General features: G+C 33.8%; 1 protein-coding gene across 3 annotated transcripts in view; it reads right to left on the reverse strand.

Annotated features, from left to right (window-relative positions):
- Positions 1 to 221: 221 nt before the first annotated feature.
- TSC22D2 (TSC22 domain family member 2) overlaps positions 222 to 20955 on the reverse strand; it is a 48943-nt gene continuing 28209 nt past the window's right edge. For 2 of the 3 annotated variants that reach the window (XM_012782850.3, XM_012782851.3), the window contains 2 exons: positions 2879 to 2930; positions 222 to 1920 (listed from right to left, as the gene is read on the reverse strand). In XM_012782850.3, coding sequence (XP_012638304.1) covers positions 1660 to 1920; positions 2879 to 2930 — 313 coding nt within the window. In that variant the 3' untranslated portion in view covers positions 222 to 1659. Of the gene's footprint in view, positions 1921 to 2878; positions 2931 to 20955 lie in introns of those variants that run through there. The other variant, XR_012920020.1, reaches the window with a different exon arrangement.

The raw sequence follows: 20955 nt of genomic DNA on the forward strand, positions 1-20955 counted from the left end.
AAGTAAAAGTTTTGGTAGACAAGGATTTCCTATTTAAGTGTCATTAACATAAATATTGAGTACAAATATTGCTCACTATTTTTGCATTCTTTAAATTATTTTACTTTGAAAATTTAAGAACTATCATTAAGTCATTAATAACATAGCTTTTCATTTAAGGAATATTTTGAACTGTGAAAATACAAATCTAGTCAAATTTTGAACACATATGGAGCCAAACATTTCAACAAAACTGCAGTTTAATTTCAGAAAATGTGTTAAAATATATATTTATACATCAATTTCTGACATACACTTAATGTGTTAGTATACACAAAATGATGCTTTCTCTTGAAACTGTATTTATGAAATGTACATTTTAATTTAAATACTCAGTATACACTGCACTTAATCTGCATGTTGCATTTATTAAATACATTAAAATCTGCAATGTAACAAAACGTTTTCTGCATACGAAATTCAAAACACCATTTTAAATGAACAAAAGATGGCTCACTTCATTTTTTTTTTTTTTTACAACTAGTGTATTGTACACTAGCTCAGCTCCACCATACTACCTGTTCGTTCTTTATTTGACATTGTTCACAGACTAGTACATATTACATAAGAGTGCTGGATTAAAAACATGAGGTACGAAAGTGGTTCAAAGATTATAGGTCATGCAGATCATGCTAGACAGCAAAGAAAATTGTGACCAAGAAAACACTAAATAAAAATACATAAAGAATGTGCATTATAAAAAAAAAAAAAAAAAAAAAACTCCATTACACAGCTTTGCTTCTTTGGTTACAAAGTAGGTTGAACAATTTCACAGCTTTTTATTCCCACCCGAAAAAAAAGTCATACGAAATGTTGAAAAGCAGAGGAATCGTGGCAATTTCTCTATTAGAAAGTAGAAACAAATGAACAAAGTTTTCTTCATCAAAATAGCCCAATTATTTATTATATCACAATAACTGGTGACTACCTGTACAGTTGCACTATGTTCTTCATACTTACACTATACAAAATTTACATTCAAGCTGGGTCTTGACTACTGAAAATAAATACCAAAGGTAAATTGCCATTAGTGTTAGAAATATGCCAGGATTCTTTTGTTCAATTATTGCCTAAACGTTTTATCTATTAAATGCAATCCTGTCTTTCAATTCCTTTACTGATAATTATTCAAAAAATTAAAAAAGTTCTGTGACATTGTTCATGTACATTATGAAAATAGCAGCCCTGTAATAAATAAAACACAAATAAATGAAAACTTATATAGGCAAATGTTACTGATATTAAAAGAAAAGTGGCTCTTTAGATGAACTATTATTTATAATGTGATAGGAAGGCTCAGGGTAATAGGAAACGTGGGAGAGCCACCAAAACTCTTAAAGACCCCATTCATGCGCACCAGGTAAAATGCAGACTTTGCTCGCTTTAATAAACCCCATCTCTTATTCTCCTTGTGTCCTGATGACATAGAACTGGACATCAACAATGTTGCATGACATCTCAGAAAGAGGAAAAGCTCTTGTAGAATGATTGTCTAATACTGAAAAGGCCAAACACACAACCAAAGCATGGCTACTTGCTTTCGTATAAAGTGGAAAGAACACCAGTGGCACACAAGGATAGATTGCTTTCAGTTTTTTCTTAATGAGGCTTAAGAAAGCTTTATGCTGAGGAGACATTCGGCTGCTGTGGAGGTTGCGTTGGCTGCGGAGGCTGTGCTATCACTGCTTGCTGTTGAGAAGTGCTACCAGGATTGGCCTGTTGGGCCGGGAGTTGGGATAATTGATCATTGTTTGAAAGAGATTTTAAGAGTGCATTTTCTCGTTCAAGTAAAGAGTTTCTTTCAACTAATTCTTTTATTTGTTCCTTTAAAACTTCCACTTCTTCTCTTACTGCATACATCAAATGGCTTTTCACCAGATCCTGTGAAAAACAAAATTAGGAATGTCAAAAAAAAAGAGTGAAAGGGAAAGTTGGAGCTATTTGGTTCTGGCCTACTTTGGTGCCTTATAAACACAAGGTGTATTAATTTTCCTGCTCTTGCTTTTCAATGTTTCTGCTATATCTTTGAGCCTAAGAGAGATGGGGTGAAAGAAATCCAGTTACCAACTAGAGGAGCAAGGCCACGATTTTCTTTTCAGAGTTTGGAATTTCCAAAAATATTAGCTCTTCACATTGTCAGTTATAAGCTTAGAATTTAAAAAAAATAAATTTAAAGTCACATGCTTAGATGTTAGATCAAGAGAACAAAGAGTAATACTCCAATGGAAAGTTGTCTGACATTAAACTAGTCATAGTACTGAAGTGACTTGTAATTTCTTTATTATTATTATTATTGTTCTTTTTTTTTTTTTACTGGTCTGGTAAAGTGAAGCAGTGGGAGTGGAGAAGGAACAAAGGAATCTGTAACTGGTTGTGATCAATTAGTTGTAAACACCACTGCACTCAGACTAACCTTGACTTATAATTTCTGACTTTAAAATCTTAGGCTTTAGTTTAAGACTAACAGTTCCTATTTATATCGTACATAAGAAACTGGAATCAGATTTCCAGCTGAAGTTTTCACTTTAATACTCTTTTTGTCTATAAACTATTTTCAATATTGAAATATTTTGGGAACATATTACATTTAATTATGTATGCTCCCCCTGCCCCTTCAATGGTAATGCATGAAATGTGGGATGGTCAAATGGGAGAAATATTTACTCCATTCTAGACTAAAAGTTCTCAATGTTCTAGCATCTTCAACTAAATCTCATTATCAAAAAATAAACTTTGGTCATCTTTGGTTTAAAAAAATTTTGTTTTTTAGAATTCAGAAGAACTAAGTGTTTCATACAACCAACAATCTATGAAATGGGAGAACCATAAACTTACTTACCATTGCTTGTTCTATTTTGTTGTCAATGGCTACAACACCTCCCCCAGATGCACTGGAAAAAATTAGAATATTTCATTAAATTATTCTAAAATAATTTAACTTCCCTTCCAATTCTTCAAATAATGTAAAATACATTTGTGTCTTACTTAAAACCAAATATAGTAATTTAAAATAGCTTCAGTCTATTCTCACAATGCAGTACTCAGCTCGTTTTTAAAATGAAGGTCTCCTAAAAAATCCTTTGTAGTTCCAACATTACTAATTTGCCTATGATATACATATGCTACTTTAAAACTAACTCCCAATTTTATACAGAAGTTCTCAATTCAGTGGTCTTAAAAGGATGTATTTTAAATGAGCAGTGCCCTCTCCATCTCTCTTGAACTTCTTCATTAACCAACTGTATATTCTAATTGCCTTTCATGTGGAAATTCTACTTATTGCATACAATTTAGATGGTTTTTCTTTGTAATTTTTATATTTTAACATCTGGTTTTTTTAAATTTTTAAAACTGGCTTCTAAAACTGATTCAGAGGGCTTTTGGGCAGGGTTGGTTAACAAGAAACTCAACATTCTGGCATACCTGCATGCTTTGATTGTAGGCTACTTGCTGGCAAAAACTAATAAGGTATGTGGGTTTGGACCAGTTTTTACTGGAAATAATTTGAAGGAGACTAGCCAGTAAGTATATCCCAAGTTCAAGTATCATCTTAGCAGTTGTATGATAATTATACATAAAGGTTGAATAATTGTCCTCTCTGATGCTTCTCCCATGTGTTAAGTAGTAAGGAATGGCAAGAATCTATATTCTTTACTTGGTATTTTTGTAAATTTTGAAAGAGTTACTAGGCTTTTTAAATTGCTCTTGTAAAGAAACATCTGATACTTGAGCCGACTGTATCAATATAAAAAGAGGTCTTTAGAAGAATTTTTTTATATAAAACATTAATAATCTTTATAAAGTATACTCCACCTGATAAGATTTTGGTGCTGAAGACTATTTTACGATATATGGGAATGGAGATCAGAAATATCCTGTCCTATGTAGTTTGTCTTTTACATTGTACTCCAAGCAGACTTGGTTATAATCCTGGCTCTGCTACTCACTATCTGTGTGACATCAGCAAATCACCTATTTAACTCAGTTTCCCCATCTGTAAAATGAAGGGGTTGGTATCAATGTCTCAACAGACTTTCCACTTCTAAATCCCTGAAACCCTGCATCATTACACGGAAAACATTAAGTCTGTTTATTTGAGTATTAACCAACATTAATTATACCATACTACTTCACTTCTTGCTGCTATTATTTCTAAGATGAAAAGGGTCTCTGTATATCTAATAAACTACAACGGATATATAAATAATTAATAAATACTTCATATATGTTGGGCTATAAATGCTTATAAAGTTGTGTAAAGTAGGACTATATATAATTATAAACTATAGAACCACTACATAAACCATAAGACTTTGGTGTAAAGTTCAGTGCCAGATACTATGTAGATATATTCACCACAAATACAGAACACATTTTGGTAACAACAACAACAAAAAAATAATGATAGGCATATTTCAAGTTTGCTTGAGAATCCTAGATTATACCTTGTTTCTATTTCTATGGCAATGAAAGATTTAATCACTTTAAGTCATTTTGTGACAAATACATTTGATTCCTTCAACACGCTCGGTTCAAATAAAACACCTTAAATGCTAACTTTTATATACCAGTTTTACATATTAATAAACACGTGGGGGAAAAAATCTTAAGAGGGTTTATTGTTTCTTTCTTTTTTTTTTAGGTAACTAATATCAGTAAGCAAGTTTCCAAATCATTTCCATAGCTAAGGAAGAATAATTAGCATGCTATTCTTTGAATGCTGATTTAACAAACTCTTGTCCTGACACAGACCTCCTTTATGGCAACAGAGGAAACAGGTTTGCAAGGTATAAATGGATCATTGAAGATATGTATACCTTAAAAGGCATTAATATTTCAACTTTGTTGAGTACTATACTCTAACAGAATTAAATCAGTTACAGAGCTAATTACTATCACTATAGTTACTATCACACTGGGGCTTAAGTAAAAAAAAAATTACTATCACCACAGTGATCTTTGACTATTTTGAAGGCTGTTATTCAAGAATTTAACAACTTACTGCAGTGGTCTCAACCTTTAGCATGCACCAGAGTCATCTGGAGGTCTTGTTAAAACACAGATTGCTGGGCTCCATTTAGGAGTTTCTTAGTCAGTAGGTATGGGGTGGGATCCAGGAATGTGCATATCTAACAAGTTCCCAGATGATGCTAATTCTGCTATCTAATCATGCTTTGAGAACCACTGGCTTACAGAGATGAAAGGAGAAAGAATACAAAGAACTAATTCTTTCTTAAAAATTTCTTAACCTGGTATACAAAATTCTTCATGACCTTGACCTCGCTTTATATGGTCTCTTTTCCTCTTATACTCCATCTGGCCTATTGTGTTATGCTCTTCTATTTACAGTCTGTGGAACATATGTTTTCTCAAGGTTTCCTTGGCTTTGAAGAAACTACTCCCTCAGCTGGAAATGCTCATAGTTTCAATTCATATGGCTATCTTTCACTCATTCTTTAAGTTGTTCCAGTGTAATCTCTTCTGTGATGCTGTCTCACTTCCTAAGGTAGAGCCAATTAATCCATCCCTCCTGTGGTCCACCAATCTTCACAAACTTTTAATATAAGGAAAGAAGGCATAATAACAAATTCTGGCTCTTCCATATACTCCCTGTGTGAATTCTGGGAAACTAACCTTTCTCGACCTGTTTTTCATCTAAAATAAAGATTATTATGGCCTAATCCATAAAACTCCTGTGAGGATTAAATGAGTTTAAATAATATTTGGCACACTGAGCACTCAATACATGACAGTGGTTACTTTTACTGCAATAATATTACCACTGTTGATCCTATTACACTGAGCTCCTTAAGGGAGGTTCCTTACCTTCACCTCTGTGAAGAAGTGAATACAGTGCTTGGACCATAGGAGCTCAGATACATACTAACAGTAATAAGATTTGAAACACTTAGGAAGCTATTCATACTAGGTTCACATTGGGAAGCCATTAAAAAATTTTAAGTTCAGATAAATTAATTCTCAAAATGCAGTCCCTGGACTAGAAGCATGGGTGTCACTTTGGAACTTGTTAGAAATGTAAATATTTGGACTTATCCTAGACTTACAGAATTACTCACTCTTGGGATAGGGCCAGGTAATCTAGTTTAACAAACTCTCCAGGTGATTCTGATAGACACTAAAGTTTGAGAAGCTTTGCTTTAAATAGACAGATTTACAATAAAGATACCAATATGGTAGTCAGTCTTAAGCAAATTAGAGGGTATTCTGTTTCAAAAACCCCAAAACATGGTTTAAAAATACTGTTTCAATGAGAGTATTAAGATGTTTTCTATTGTGTTTAGAGTCAACATAGTGCTCTTTTTGTTTTTCTTTATTATCTTTTAAAATTTTTTTTCTGAATACAGATACCCGGAAGAGATCTTTTAAAGTAAGAAAAATCAACTGAAGGAGAATGTATAATTTCCTTCAAGTTTGCTTCCTTCACCTGATGTATTATATTATACCTTGTTTTCTTTATATTATTGTGTTTACTACATCATATTTAACCAGTTTCCAAACTTCAGCTCCCTAAGAGGCTTCCTGTATTTTTCTTTTTTGTACTCTGAGAATAATGTATATATACCTGGTATACAGTTAGATACCCCAAAATGGTGGTAGTATGAATAAATCATACTTCAGATTAAGGAGTGTGTATGTGCACATGAACACTCAAACTGAAATAATTTTTTTTTTTTTTTTTTTTAAGAGACAGGATCTTCTCTGTCATCCAGGCTAGAGTACAGTGGCATGACCATAGCTCACTGTAACCTTGAGCTCCTGGGCTCAAGTGATCTTCTTGAGTAGCTAGGATTACAGGCCTGTGTGACCATGTTTGGCTAATTTTTTTCTTTTGGTAGAGATGAGGTCTCACTCTATTGCTCAGGCTGATCGTGAAGTCTTGGCCTCAAGCAATCCTGAGGGCCTTGGCCCTCCTCAAGTGCAGGGATTATAAGAGTAAGCTCTTGTACCTGGCCTGAAATAATTTAAAATCAAGTGTTATAATTGCTACCATAGAAGTACTGGAGAAATGAAGAGCTGAGAATATTCCTGGGGGGGGGGGGCGGGGGGAAACCAAGCCTTGATTAGATTTACAGATGAATTAAAAGTTGTGGTATGAAGGGAAGGAACAGAAATATAGAACTATAGAAAGACAGGAAGAAAGACCTTCTATATATATACAGATATATATAGATATATAATAAAATTTTATTTATTTACTGGAATTGCCACTCCAAAAGAACCAAATGAGCTTAAATTTAGTGTTTAAACAAAGCCAATAACAATCACATTCACAGGAAAAGGAAAACTCACTTAAAATATCAATGCTACAAGTGAGAAAGGTTGGCTTTCCATGGTGTTCATCTTTTAATTCATCCCAACTGGCTCCCCATCACAGTTTTTCGTCCCAGGTCTCCTTACACTTATCACAACAGATCACTTGCAAGATCACTGGGAAGTCAAGAAGCCCGATAAGAACCTCCAACTTCACAAGTTAAAATCAGTGAAAGGCAAAGGTAATCTAACTTGATCTCATATTTTTTGAAAATTCTTTATGAGAAATAAACTTTTTTCTTTATCCATAGTAATGTGGACAGACACACCATGCCTACTTGTTTAAAATAAAAATAGTGCAAATTTCTTCTCTTTTTAAAACTGGACACATTTTGACTACTTCATCTTTCTTCTGTTCTCCCCTTGATATAAACACTAATTAACAAACCAACAAGGCACAGGAAAAGAACACAATGGCTGTCCACTTTATGGCAGGCACACATTATCTTAGTAAGTCCTTCCAATAAACCTGAGCAACATTTTCATTTTACAATTGAGGAAACTGAGACTAAGTAACTTGCTCAAAGACACAATGCTAGGAAGAGGATTCAAACCTGGACCTAATGTCATTTGTTAAAACACATGCTTTTTCTTCCATAATAGTAAGACTGTGAAATAAAGCAAGCAACTATCTATAATGACCTTAAATATATCAAGTTGTATATATTATAAAGAGTACTTTAAACACAAATGTTAGTTGTGAAACTGTAAACATGGATCCAAAGATTAAACCATGTTCATAATATGCCATTTATCTTATCTAGCACATTCCTAGAGGAGGTTCAGCTCCGAGAATAAGGGAGTAACTTGGAAAAGGCACCTGCTCATGATCTTTACAGCCAATATATTTTACCTATTTCTTAAGAACTTAAATGTTCTTTTGGTTTGTTAGAAAGGTGAAGATATCTTAAAATTATATATATCTGTAAGTAGAATATTGTTAAAAAAAAAAAAAGGTTACCCTGCTTTGTTCAAAAGTCCCTTCTAGCTTTGTGTTGAGTCATAATCACAATTATAAATCCACTAAAGGAACTCCCCAAATTACAGAATTTAATTTTTGTAGTAAGAACTCCTTTGAGGTGATAAATCTGATATACTTCGTGCTCAAGCCCTCTTGCCCAAAACAGCTATAACTGATTCTTCATAAACTTACAAGTAGAAGGAAGCTAAGCTTTTCTTGGAGGTCAGCCCTTATGAATCATATACTGTTTCCAGTACATCACTATATAACCTTCCTTCCACACTCTCCCACCTCCGAAAATAATAACATCATTACTACTAAAATGCATTAATTCTAACCTGGGTAACATTTTGCCTGTTCTCTGAGAAATACATGTTTTATAGAAATAAAATTATGAAATGTAAGTCACTGATTACAAAAGAATAGATCTAATGAATCCAGTGTTCAGCAAGCCTGTGAAGATTAGATATAATTTATAAAACCCACCACTCTTCTGAAAGAGGGCACTAAAAAAATATTTACAGCTTAACACTTAAAAGAAAATGATTTTTTTCAAAAGAGCCTAAATAAATTAAAATTCATGTAGACTTAATCCCTGGCCAAACACAAACCTCTATGGTTAAGAATACTAGATGAAGTTTCATGGTAAATTAAGCTAAGAACTCAAAATTTTATGTATTCTAATTATTGACCATAAATTCTACCAATGTAAAACAAATAATCTGTTTAATTTCATGATTTAAAAAACCCATAAAATGCCCCATGGAGAATTTTTATTATTAGTAACACAAAATAAATGATTTTAAAGCTATAATATTCATTCTGAGCAAGCAGGTAGAACTTCTACTTACAAAACTGTTATTTTTTAAGAAGCCAGTCTTACAATGGTGTAATGAAAGCTTTTACCAAGGAACTATTAAAAACTCAGCTAAATACTTATACAATGGTGGACATTTGCTGTTAGCATCTTCTGCAATAACCTTGTTCACCAATGCCCTCAGCATATTTTATAGTAGTATTTTATCTTGTTAATTTTAGGTCAAATTGCTAGCCAGAAAAATATGTTTAAAAAGAGAAAAAAAGCATACATGGTGTGGACATGTAACCCATGTCAATTTCCTGATTTTTGATGCCGCACTACAGTCATACAAATGTGTTATCATTGGGGGAAATTGGGTGAAGGGTACATGAGGCAACTCTTTTCCTCTCGTTTTTGCAATTTTTTATCAATCTATAATTATTTCAAATAAATCCTTTTTTTACATTCACATGGTAAAAAAAAAACTCAAGAGTATATATTAAAAAGTATGAAATCAATACAAAGTCCCTTTCCTACTTCAGAACCTCTTTGTCCAGAATCAATAGTACTTTTGTAGTAAGGAACTTAAGCCCAGTTCGGATAAATTTCTTTAATATTTTGGAATGGAAGAGGCTTATCTAACTACCTGCCTGAAAATAAAGAAAAATAAAAAATCTTCAATAATTTCCCTAAAATACAAAATATCTCTAGAATCTATTAAGACCAGAATCCCGATACAGAAAATAATGGGGAGAATTCACACTGACAGTTCATAAGACATGAAAAAATACTCAATAGCTGAGGCATAATAAAAATACAGATTAAAACTATAATGTAATACCATCTTCCAAAACAAATTTCTCTCCCTCCCTTTCCCTTTCTTCTCTTCCTCATCCCCCACTTATTTATTCACTCTTTGAGCCAGTAGTCCTACATCTGGTAATTTATCCTATAGATATTTTATATACATAGGAAATAATACATTTACAAGGCTACTCATTATAATAATGTTTATAACAGCAAGGCTTCTATCAATAGGGAGTTATTTAATTTAAATAAATCCTCATGTAGCCATCCATTCAATTGAATAATATGCCATCTATTAAAAAACCATGAAGATACTTTTCTATATATTGAGATGGGAACAATGTATCCTGGAGATCTTTAAAAGTAAAGGTACAGATGTGTGCACAATATATTACCATTTACATGAAGGAAGATAGTATGTATCTGCTTATACATGCATACACTGTGAAAGGATACATACATTCTAAGAAAGTGGTTATCTGTTAGGGAAGGCAGGCAGATGGGGGACAGAGATGGAAGCAAGGTTACTTTCACTACACTTTGAAGAATACTGAAAAACTCCTTCCAAAATGAAAATGACTTAGGATGGAGAGTTATTACCATGATCATCATGAACTTAAAATACAAATGGCAGACAGGAAAAGTAACAAAAAGAAACAGGAAAGGGGAGAAAGGAGCAAGAAGTGCCAACTCTACTTTTTTAGGAACTGTGTCATTCTGAGAGATAAGGTACTATGTTTAACACACAAAACAACAATCAACATAAATATTTGTGAGTTGTAAAAATTCATTTCCTTGGTTTGTGGCAAATTATAAACACCCAAATATATGATGTAAATAATTGTTTATAACTCCAGTACATCTATTTCTGCTTACGCAAAGTAAATCTGTTCATGTCTATAATCCCAGCTACTTGGGAGGCTGACATGGGAGGACTACTTTAGGCTAGGAGTTTGAGATCTGCTTGAGCAACACAGCAAGATCCTGTCTCTTAAAAAAAAAAAAAAAGTAGTAAATCTGGTAAGTAAATAGTAAAAATTTGTGGTAAACATCCATGATACAATAGGCTACATAAACTTACACAATAAAAATGTTACATTAAAAATGCACTCCAAAGAAGGTATAGATAAGATTAATATTAACATGACCTTCTTTTCGCAGATCTCTTTACATTTCCAAATTATGATATTTTGAGGTGATCATTTTAATATTTGGTAGTAATATTATGATACAATTAATTTTTTCTTGTATAGACACTCTAAGGAAATTTATTTTTAAAACTGGAACTAATATTCTTTCTATTAAAACATTTAAAACAGAAGATACAAATTGAAGACTTATACAAAAGTGAAATTTGCACACCAATTTCACTATTACAATCCAAACATACAAATGAACTAAGAAAGTTTAATTAACATCTTATTATTTCAAGTTAAATATTTACATGTCATAAGAACATAGAATCATATGAGTTTATACACTAGTTATTTCTCAGACTAAAATTAGGCAAGGCTTGAAAATATTACTTGAAAATGTTATTTCCTTTCTCAGAGTAGGACCCACAAAAGGGTAGGAGAAATGGGTAGGGGGAGGATGGCATTTTCCCCAATGTTGGAGTGCTTACATAACTAGTAAATTTAATGATAGCGTATCACTGGGGAATGAAAGACACACACCAAGAGGTTTAAGCCCAAATTAAAAATATGGCACTACAATGCTGGCTACTTTAAATTATTTCCTGAAGACTGGGAAAAAATAGTGTATGACTGACAATTACCCAGACTTAGATGTATACTTTGTACATCAGAGGAAAAAAAGGGGGAAGGGATTATGTACTTGGAATTTGAGTCCTAAATATGTAACTTGCTATTTTGACTCTGAGGCCTCTTTTTCTAGCTATAAAATAAAGTAGCTGTATTAGATCACCTCTAAAGCCATTTCCTGCATTTAATGGCAAAAGTGGCTTTCTCTACAGGAGGCCTTGGTATCTAATGAATATGGGTAAGGATAGCATTTTAACTATAGTCAAAACAAATAAATGGGGGAATATTCCTTATTCTTATTCATTTTTAGTCTGAAGCTAAACTTGTCATATCTTCTTGCTACCTAATATCTAATTCATACATCTTAGGTAATCCAAATCCTTTGGAGGCAATAGATTAACAAACTTCACCTCTTATTTCCTATACAGGCAACTCTCAGTAACACTTACTTTTCTAGATGACACTTTTGGGATTTTATTCCTTGTTTTGTTTTTGGTGGTGGCAGTGTTGAGAAGTAACATTTAAGATATGTCTTAGAAAAAAAGTTATGGAAGTAGGGATAGCAGAACATTGAAAATGCTTGGTCACAGGCATGAAAATGTACAGAATATAAAAATGAAATGAAATAGTTTTTACAACTGAAACAAGAGAATATGTGAGAGATCAGAGAGATAATAAGGGAAAGGGACTAATCTAGGACAAAGAAAATACGAAAGATGAGACAGGTTTTTTTGCTTGGAGCAACTAGGAATTAGGAATTGGGAGCTAACTGGTATGTCACAGGAAGGCAGCTAGATTTTTGAGGGGTGGAGTAACCTATGAATAAAGATGAAAAAATAAATTAAGTTTTACTTGAGAGTTCTGCATTTTGAGACATACACAGTGTGGATCCTTAGTGGAGAAATACAGAAAGAAGGCTGCTGGAAATAGGTATGTAGAACTCCAGAGTAATCTCCAGCCTAGAAGTCTAGATTTGAGAGTTGTCAGAATGTGGTAGTAGCTCAAACTGTGGGAGAAGATGAGCTTGCTTAAATAGTGAGAAGATAAGTGCAGCCAAAACACTGGAAAACACCAACATGAGAAGAGTTATGAAAGAAGATGGGCTTGGGGAAAAACTATTCTTCTTGGGAATGCTACTTATTCCTTTCATCTAATGGCACTGTATTTGCCTCTTCTTTCTCAAGCATTTCTACATATTTCTTCCAACTAAACAGCCATTCTTGAATAAATCATCTCAATCCCATTTCTACAATAAGGCTTGACCAAGTGAAAATGACAACATCCCCTTGTATAACAAGGGCCAAATATCAGTGAAAAGCACATACATAATTTTTGTTCATCTTATAGCTAATCTTTTCATTTATGCCCATTTCTTGAAGGTACAGAGGTGTTATTTAAAGTAACTTTCTTTACAGAAAAAACATAATTTTATGGACAATACATTTGATAAAGTAAAATTATATTAGGCTAGCCACTAGGACTACATGACCAAAACCCAGCTTTTGTTTCTAGGTTATTAATTAATTTTCCTTTGTTACCTTATGTCCCTTCCTGACCTGTCCCCCCAAATCCAGGTATAGTAATAAATAAAATAAAAGTTATCGAGAGACTGTTTCAAAATAGGGCTATACTCCGAAGAGTAAGAGTATCATAAGGTTTTTAAGAGACAGTTGCTTGATTCTGATTTAGACTAAATGGACAGCACCGAGCATGGTCATCACCCCTTAATGAAATGAACAGAAATATCATATTTGGGTGGTGGGGAACCTAGCCTTTGTTTTACTTTAATAAATCAATGAATGTTTTGCATTTGGAATGTTTAAAGAACTTCTTATTGGCTTGGGTTTGAGCAAAGAATTAAAATTTTCACTTTCAAAAAAATATAAAGACAGCTCTGAGGACATATATATGACCTGAAGAGTTACAGTTGTCTAGGTTATCCCTTTACTACCTACCACTTGGCTTAAGTCCCTTTTGCTCTCTAATTCATTCTGAACTAGAGACATCCTAGGGAGTAAGACAGCTTCTCTTTTATCAGTTCAAAATTCTCTCAGAATTCCAAAAACTGAATTCGCAAAGAATTATAAAGTGGTTTAAGAGCACGGGCTCTAGAATTAGACTAGCCACTTTTTTTTTTTTTTTTGAGACAGAGTCTCGCTTTGTTGCCCAGGCTAGAGTGAATGCCGTGGTGTCAGCCTAGCTCACAGCAACCTCAAACTCCTGGGCTCAAGTGATCCTCCTGCCTCAGCCTCGCGAGTAGCTGGGACTACAGGCATGTGCCACCATGACCGGCTAATTTTTTGTATATATTTTTAGTTGGCCAATTAATTTCTTTCCATTTATAGTAGAGACGGGGTCTCACTCTCGCTCAGGCTGGTTTTGAACTCCTGACCTCGAGCAATCCGCCCGGCTGGGCCTCCCAGAGTGCTAGGATTACAGGCGTGAGCCACCACGCCCGGCCTAGACTAGCCACTTTTAAATCCAAACTCTACCTACCACTTACTAGATCATATCAAGTTAACATGATGAAACTAGTTTAATCATCAGTAAAATGGGATCACAGTTGTACCTATCTTTAAGGATTACATGAAACTGTTTATAATAGTACACATTTAAAAAACCCCAACCCAATTAGTTCCTGCTATTGTTTGGATCAATTTGGATTTTGATACTTTGTAAGGTCTACTTTCCAGGTATAACTTAAATTACAAATTAAATTAGAGTTAAGCTCCCTTAGGCAGAAAGGTATACATAAAAATCAATTGTGATTAGTATTGAGAGGCTAGTTTTATATCTATATCTCACCTACAAGAATGAGACAATCCTAGTTATGCCTTACTAAATTTACTTGATTTCTTTGTATTCAATCACTCAAATGTTAAAGAAATAATGCAGTCTCAAAATATATGCTAATGAAATTTGAGATTTAAATTTACAATTGTTTATTATACACAGTATTACTGTAGACTGAACATTAATAAAGCTCTTAGAATCTTCTTTAGAATCTTAATGTTTCATTATTTAGAATAAAAAACAATCTTAACTTACTGTGGGAAATTTTTCCAAAGACCACTGAATTATAACTGAGTTAATTTTATTCAACATAGAAATTTCCAAAAAAAATGTTTAACTAAAAATAGCCCAGGCCTTCCTTTAATGTTACAGGACATTTCAACAATATTACTAAAAGCAAATAAGAACAGTGGGACAAAGTGTTATTTTGCTTTTAAATCCCATATTACCCTACCTGAAAAATCACTGCTTTGAAATTACCTAATTCAAAAACAGATTCTGGTATAGAATTAAAGTATAAAATGGCACTACTACAAAATTAAAAAATTTTTTTCACTCAAGAATTGCACTCAAATAGGTACACAGTGACAACAGTTTTTAATAGCTAACAACTTTTCTCATTTCAACCTACATCCCTTTCAATTCTTCCAGGCAATAACAATTCTACAATATACATATGGTAAGTGAAAGAATTTTACAGCAATTTGAACACATTAATTTGTGTAGTATCTTTTATGCGTTCTAGACTTGTATCATGACCTAAAATTTGTTTAATCTAATTTAGATTCCAGAGATAAGACTATCATCTGAGATGGGATACCCCACCTACAAATCCTTTAAAGCCCTCCTTTCTGGCCAACAGGCTCCTCTCTGATTCTTCCATAAATACTTTTGTTTTTGTTGTCTTTATCAAATGTTCTTCTCTTTTGAATTAAACCTTAAAGGCAGGGACTGTCCATCTCAAGGGTCTGCTTATTACAACACCATATAACTGATGTTAAATATATTACTCAAAAAAAAAAAGATGGAATACAGCTGACAGTATTTAATATATTTTATAAGTTCAATATGAACTGATGTTACATTGGACTTATCATGCCAGGACAAAGATTTAAGAAATTAAAAAGTTATTTAAACTATTAGAAACTGATTGGAAGGGTATTGCCTCTCTAATAAAGATAGCTTAAATAAAAAGCTAAGAAACATTTTTTGATGTTCTTTCCATCTGGTTGTTGCCTACTGAAGAAGAAGAAAGCAAATAGAAAAACTGCTTAAGTTTGAGAAACAGACCTAGGGCTCTATAGATTTTCACATTACTGTTGCCATGGCCAGTGAAACTAAGCAACTCCATATATTGATCATGGAGATTGACAAAGTCATAGAAGACTTCGTGGCAAATAAAGTGGACTTTAAAAACTCTTAATGATCTTTTGGATAAAAACCTTGACAAAGACCTTTGTATATGAATCATGGATTAGAATCAGGGAGAAATCATTTATAGACCTAGTGAACGGTTTAATTGTATAATCATGTCTCATAAATACCTATGTATCGGTTCTCTCAACTGACCAATCTCACTCTCCATTCAATCAGAATTAAATCTAAAGGAAAGAAGTAAAAGAAACCAAAAGGTTTTGGTCAGAAAAGAAGACAATTCAAATTGTCATGCCTTTATGCATGCCTCATAAACAAATGGAAGTTCTTTTTTTTTAATTTTTAAATTTTTTGTAGTGACTCGATTTATTTTGCCCAGGCTGATCTTGAACTCCTGGCCTCAAGTGATTCTCCTCCCTTGTGTGAGCCACCACCCTTGGCCAAGAATTGGAAGTTCTAAGTGTGCTAGATCCAGGAGTCCAAAGAAATTCAGATGTATTTCACTCTTTTTACATTGGCAGATCAGAGCACATATAAGGCATTCTGTGAAGTCCTTGCTTCATCGCTAGAATCAATAATTAAGAAGTGGGGAAACATCCTTGTGATCTCTAAGATTTATACAATGTCATCCATTTTTCAAAAGAACTTTAGAAGTATGTACTAACATCAGTGATTTATGGCCATGGACTGGAATCCATACTCTCGATTATAGGAGCCATGAAAACACAGAGCTAGAGACCGGACCTAGTTCAATGTTTCCACAGAATTTGTAATTCTGCTTACATTCTTTTATATGCTTTAAGTGATGGTGATCATCTGATTCTTCTGCTTCATATTTTAACATTCTTGTACAGGAAAGGTTTATGAAAGGTTTAAATATTAAATAAAAAAAAAGACTAGGATGTTTACTAAGGTAAACATCACTGGCGGTGTTCAGAGGCTAGATGACAACTTGGAAGGTACACTATAGACATGATTCAAGTATGAGGCAAGTAGCTGGAATAAACGACCACTAAATTCCCTACCAACTCAGATTTATAATTCTAGACTCAGACTCTGACAGGTGGTATTGAATAAAAGAGCTATTATTCTGGAGTCATATCCAGGTTTGAATCCCAACTCTAACACTTTTAATATATGACTTCAGACAAGCTATTTTGCCTCTTGAAAAAATAATAGGAGCAAGTATTGGGATTCAGTGAGATAATGCATTAATATCTGGTACATTATAAACACTATGTTACCTATATAACTTAGATTAGTAGTTTATAGTGGCCAAAATCTAAATATCATGAAATACACAAGAAGCACTCACTTAAACAAATTAATCTGGTCTCTACATCTGATTCTTACCTCTAATTATATACAATAATTTCTAATACTCTTTTCAGATACCAAATTTTGTAATGCCATATTCCAGAGGGATTTTAATGGAATTTAAACATTTACCATATACTAGGGATACAATGTCAAATAAACATAATTCCAGAGTTTATGAATTTACAGTTTAGGGCAGGAGAAACACAAGTTATAGGAGAGGTAAGTGCTAAGTAAGATTTTAGAGGATGTTTTGGGACCATATAATCAAGACCTTCGGTCAGGAAAGAACACAGAGGAAGTGGCACAGTTGGGTGGAGAAGAAATGGATACACATATACAAAAAGTGTTCCAAATAAAAAGAACAGTAAGTGCAGGTAGTCACATTAGAAAATTCAAGTAACAAAGACAAGTTAGAAGGTTGTTGCATTTTCACTGAAGGATAGTACCCTTAATGGGGACAGGAGAGATGGACAGGCTGAAGAAACACTCAGGAGGTAGACATGGAAGTATTTTGTGATTAACTGGCTATGAGAGATCAGGGAAGTCTGAATGTAAGGAGATACCTAGGCTGAAGTTAACAGGTTTGACTGCCTTAGAGCATATATACGTAGGCTTCCTACAGCCAAAAGACGACACACAAAACCACTGATATTCTCTTAGCATGATGAAGAATGTGAGAAGAGGGTCTAAACAGTATCCTGAGGACTCCAACAATATTTAAAATGATGGAAAATAAGGAACCCCCCTGCCAAGGGGTTTGAGAAAAAACAACCGGCAAGGTAGGAAAAAACCCAGAAACGGATGGTACCACAGATGTCAAGATATTAAATATCAATCCAAAATTCAAAACCTATCACATATTATTATCTTTAGTTTTTAAACAGTTTAAAAACTATGAAAAGCTACTTATCCACCATGATTCCAACTATTAATATGTAAGTACTCAAAGTCAGGAAGGGAATATGTAAACACAGAGAGTGATGATGTTAAAAACTTGGATTAAGTATGACTTCTTATTCTGTTTTCCAAATTTTCCAGAGTTTTAATTTAATTTTTTTTAGACAGAGTCTCACTTTGTTGCACGGGCTAGAGTGCCATGGCATCAGCCTAGCTCACAGCAACCTCAAACTTCTGGGATCAAGCAATCCTTCTGCCTCAGCCTTCCGAGCTGGGACTACAGGCATGTGCTACTATGCCCAGTTAATTTTTTCTATATAATTTTAGTTGGCCAATTAATTTCTTTTTATTTTTAGTAGAGATGCGTGTCACTCTTACTCAGGCTGGTTTGAACTCCTGACCTTGAGCGATCCTCCCGCCTCTGCCTCCCAGAGTGCTAGGATTACAGGTGTGAGCCACCATGTCCCGCCCTAGAGTTTTAATTTTTAAAAGGTAAATATATTACGTCTAAAGAAGCTGAGGTACAAATATATTACCAAAAAGACTTTTAAGATAGGAGTCACATATTCTGAAGATCTATCAAGTTGTTTGTATGTTTTATTTCAATTTTTTTTATTATTTTTTTAGACAGAGCCTTGCTCGGTTGCCCAGACTAGAGTGCCATGGCATCAGCCTAGCTCACAGCAACCTCAAAGTCCTGGGCTCAAGCAATCTTTCTGCCTCAGCCTCCCGAGTAGATGGGACTATAGGCAGGTGCCACTATGCCTGGCTAATTTTTTATATATATTTTTAGTTGGCCAATTAATTTCTTTCTACTTTTAGGAGAGAAGGGGTCTTGCTCTTGCTCAGGCTGGTTTTGAACTCCTGACCTTGAGTGATTCTCCTGCCTCTGCCTCCCAGAGTGCTAGGATTATAGGTGTAGTAAGCCCGCGCCGGACCTGTTCCAGGGGTCCTCAAACTACAGCCCACGGGCCACATGCAGCTGCCGAGGACATTTATCCGGCCCGCCAGGTGTTTTTGCCGCCCTGCCTGTGCTGCTTAGCAGCTGACTTGTCCCCAGCCCACAGTGCACCATGTGTACAATGTGCACCGCACTCTCCAACGGCCCTCCAATGGCCCTCCAACGGTCTGAGGGACAGTGAACCAGCCCCCTGTTTAAAAAGTTTGAGGACTTCTGGTGATGCTGAAGAAATAAAGTTTATACTTGATCTGCAGACTATTTAACTGAAGAGTAAATAAGTTCTTACAGTTTTAATTTGTTTTTGTTTTAAGCACTAATATTATTGTGGATTTAACTTTAAGCCATATTTAGACACACAGGAACTTTATAATAAATGCTTTAAAACAAGGAAAAGGATATAAGGTTTGGAGTTCATCTGAGAGAAAAAGCATAACCAAAAGGATATGCACAAAGTAGGTACTGGATGAAAAAAAAAACCCTATATCCAATAAATTTTGCCTGAAAAATGCTTTAAAAGTAGGCATAAAAAGAGGTTTCTCAATAGAATTATTTGAAACTAAGGGCATTTAATAGGTGGTTTTACATGTGATGTATCCCAGTACCCCAAGAAACATTTGCAGATCAAAGCAGCTCTTTAAAATGTCTCCTAGTATTTGCCGTTTATGAATCCCTAAATAGTAAAGGGTGAATTCCTTACTGATTACACTTAATACAATACTATCCTAATAAATACTAAGTCTTTTCTAAAAAAATAATATATATAACATGCATATATTTGTTTATGATCATAAGCATTACATTTGAATAGAATTCATATTCTAGTGCAATAAATACTTTTAGATAATGAGCAACTTTCAATATTTATTTTTTGGCAAATGCTTTAACTCATTGCTACTTTAGGTTCAAGGTAAATCAAATTTCCGCATTCACATCTTCATACAATATAAAATTCTCCTTTATCTTAATCTTTAAGTTTTCAGGGGTTACTCTGCATATCAGTATACTGATCAAGAGCCCAGGTTCCAGTTAAAACACATTTGAATCCTACCTCCACCATTAAGTGGTTGTGACTTCTGCAAGTTACTTCTCTTTCAATTTCCTTTTCTGTAAACTGAGGATATTGATAATATCTATGTGACTGTGAAAATTAAATAAAATAATGTGCCAAAAAATATTTAGCATAGTGCCTGACACATAGTAACCACTCAGTAACAAAAACACAACTACTCTGTGGTGAAATCCAATCAACACTTGAGCAGAGAGACTGACAACAGGAAATTCCTCAACTAAATGCACCTAGATTCTGATTTGTCCCATCAGTCTAGTGGCATTTATAATAAATTAGCCTTGAATAAGTATCAGTTAAGAGTTATGGGATCAATGTACTTATTAAATATTTCTTTTGTAAGTCACATACTTGAGTCTCTAACAAGGCTTGTCCTTTAGACACAAAACATTCACTAGCAATGCCATTTAACTATTTTTGAAAATCTATCAAATGTTCTGAACCTTTAACAGAAAATTGAACATACAAAAAATTCTACCCAAAACTCCACAGGGTTCATGATCCCCTGAAGTCTAACTATTGACTACTAAATATGGGTATCCTACACTATAGAAATTTTATTGATTACCAAAGTTATATAGACTTATTATAGAAAATAAAGAAAATAGAAAAGTATATACAATAAGAGATTACTATTATCAGTTTGTTGTATTTCCTTCCAGACTACCACTGATCACAATTACTGGTTTAAGAAACTTAAGCTTATAGGATATAATGAACACAAAGTCATGGAATACAATATCAGAAACAATTTAGAATATTATTCAAAAGACAGAATGGGCATGAGAGAGAGAGAGAGAGTGTGTGTGCGCGCACTGATGTGTAAGGAAGAAAATAACATGT

This window comes from Microcebus murinus, chromosome 1, assembly GCF_040939455.1.
Source record: "Microcebus murinus isolate Inina chromosome 1, M.murinus_Inina_mat1.0, whole genome shotgun sequence".
In the NCBI taxonomy this organism is placed as follows: Eukaryota; Metazoa; Chordata; class Mammalia; order Primates; family Cheirogaleidae; genus Microcebus; species Microcebus murinus.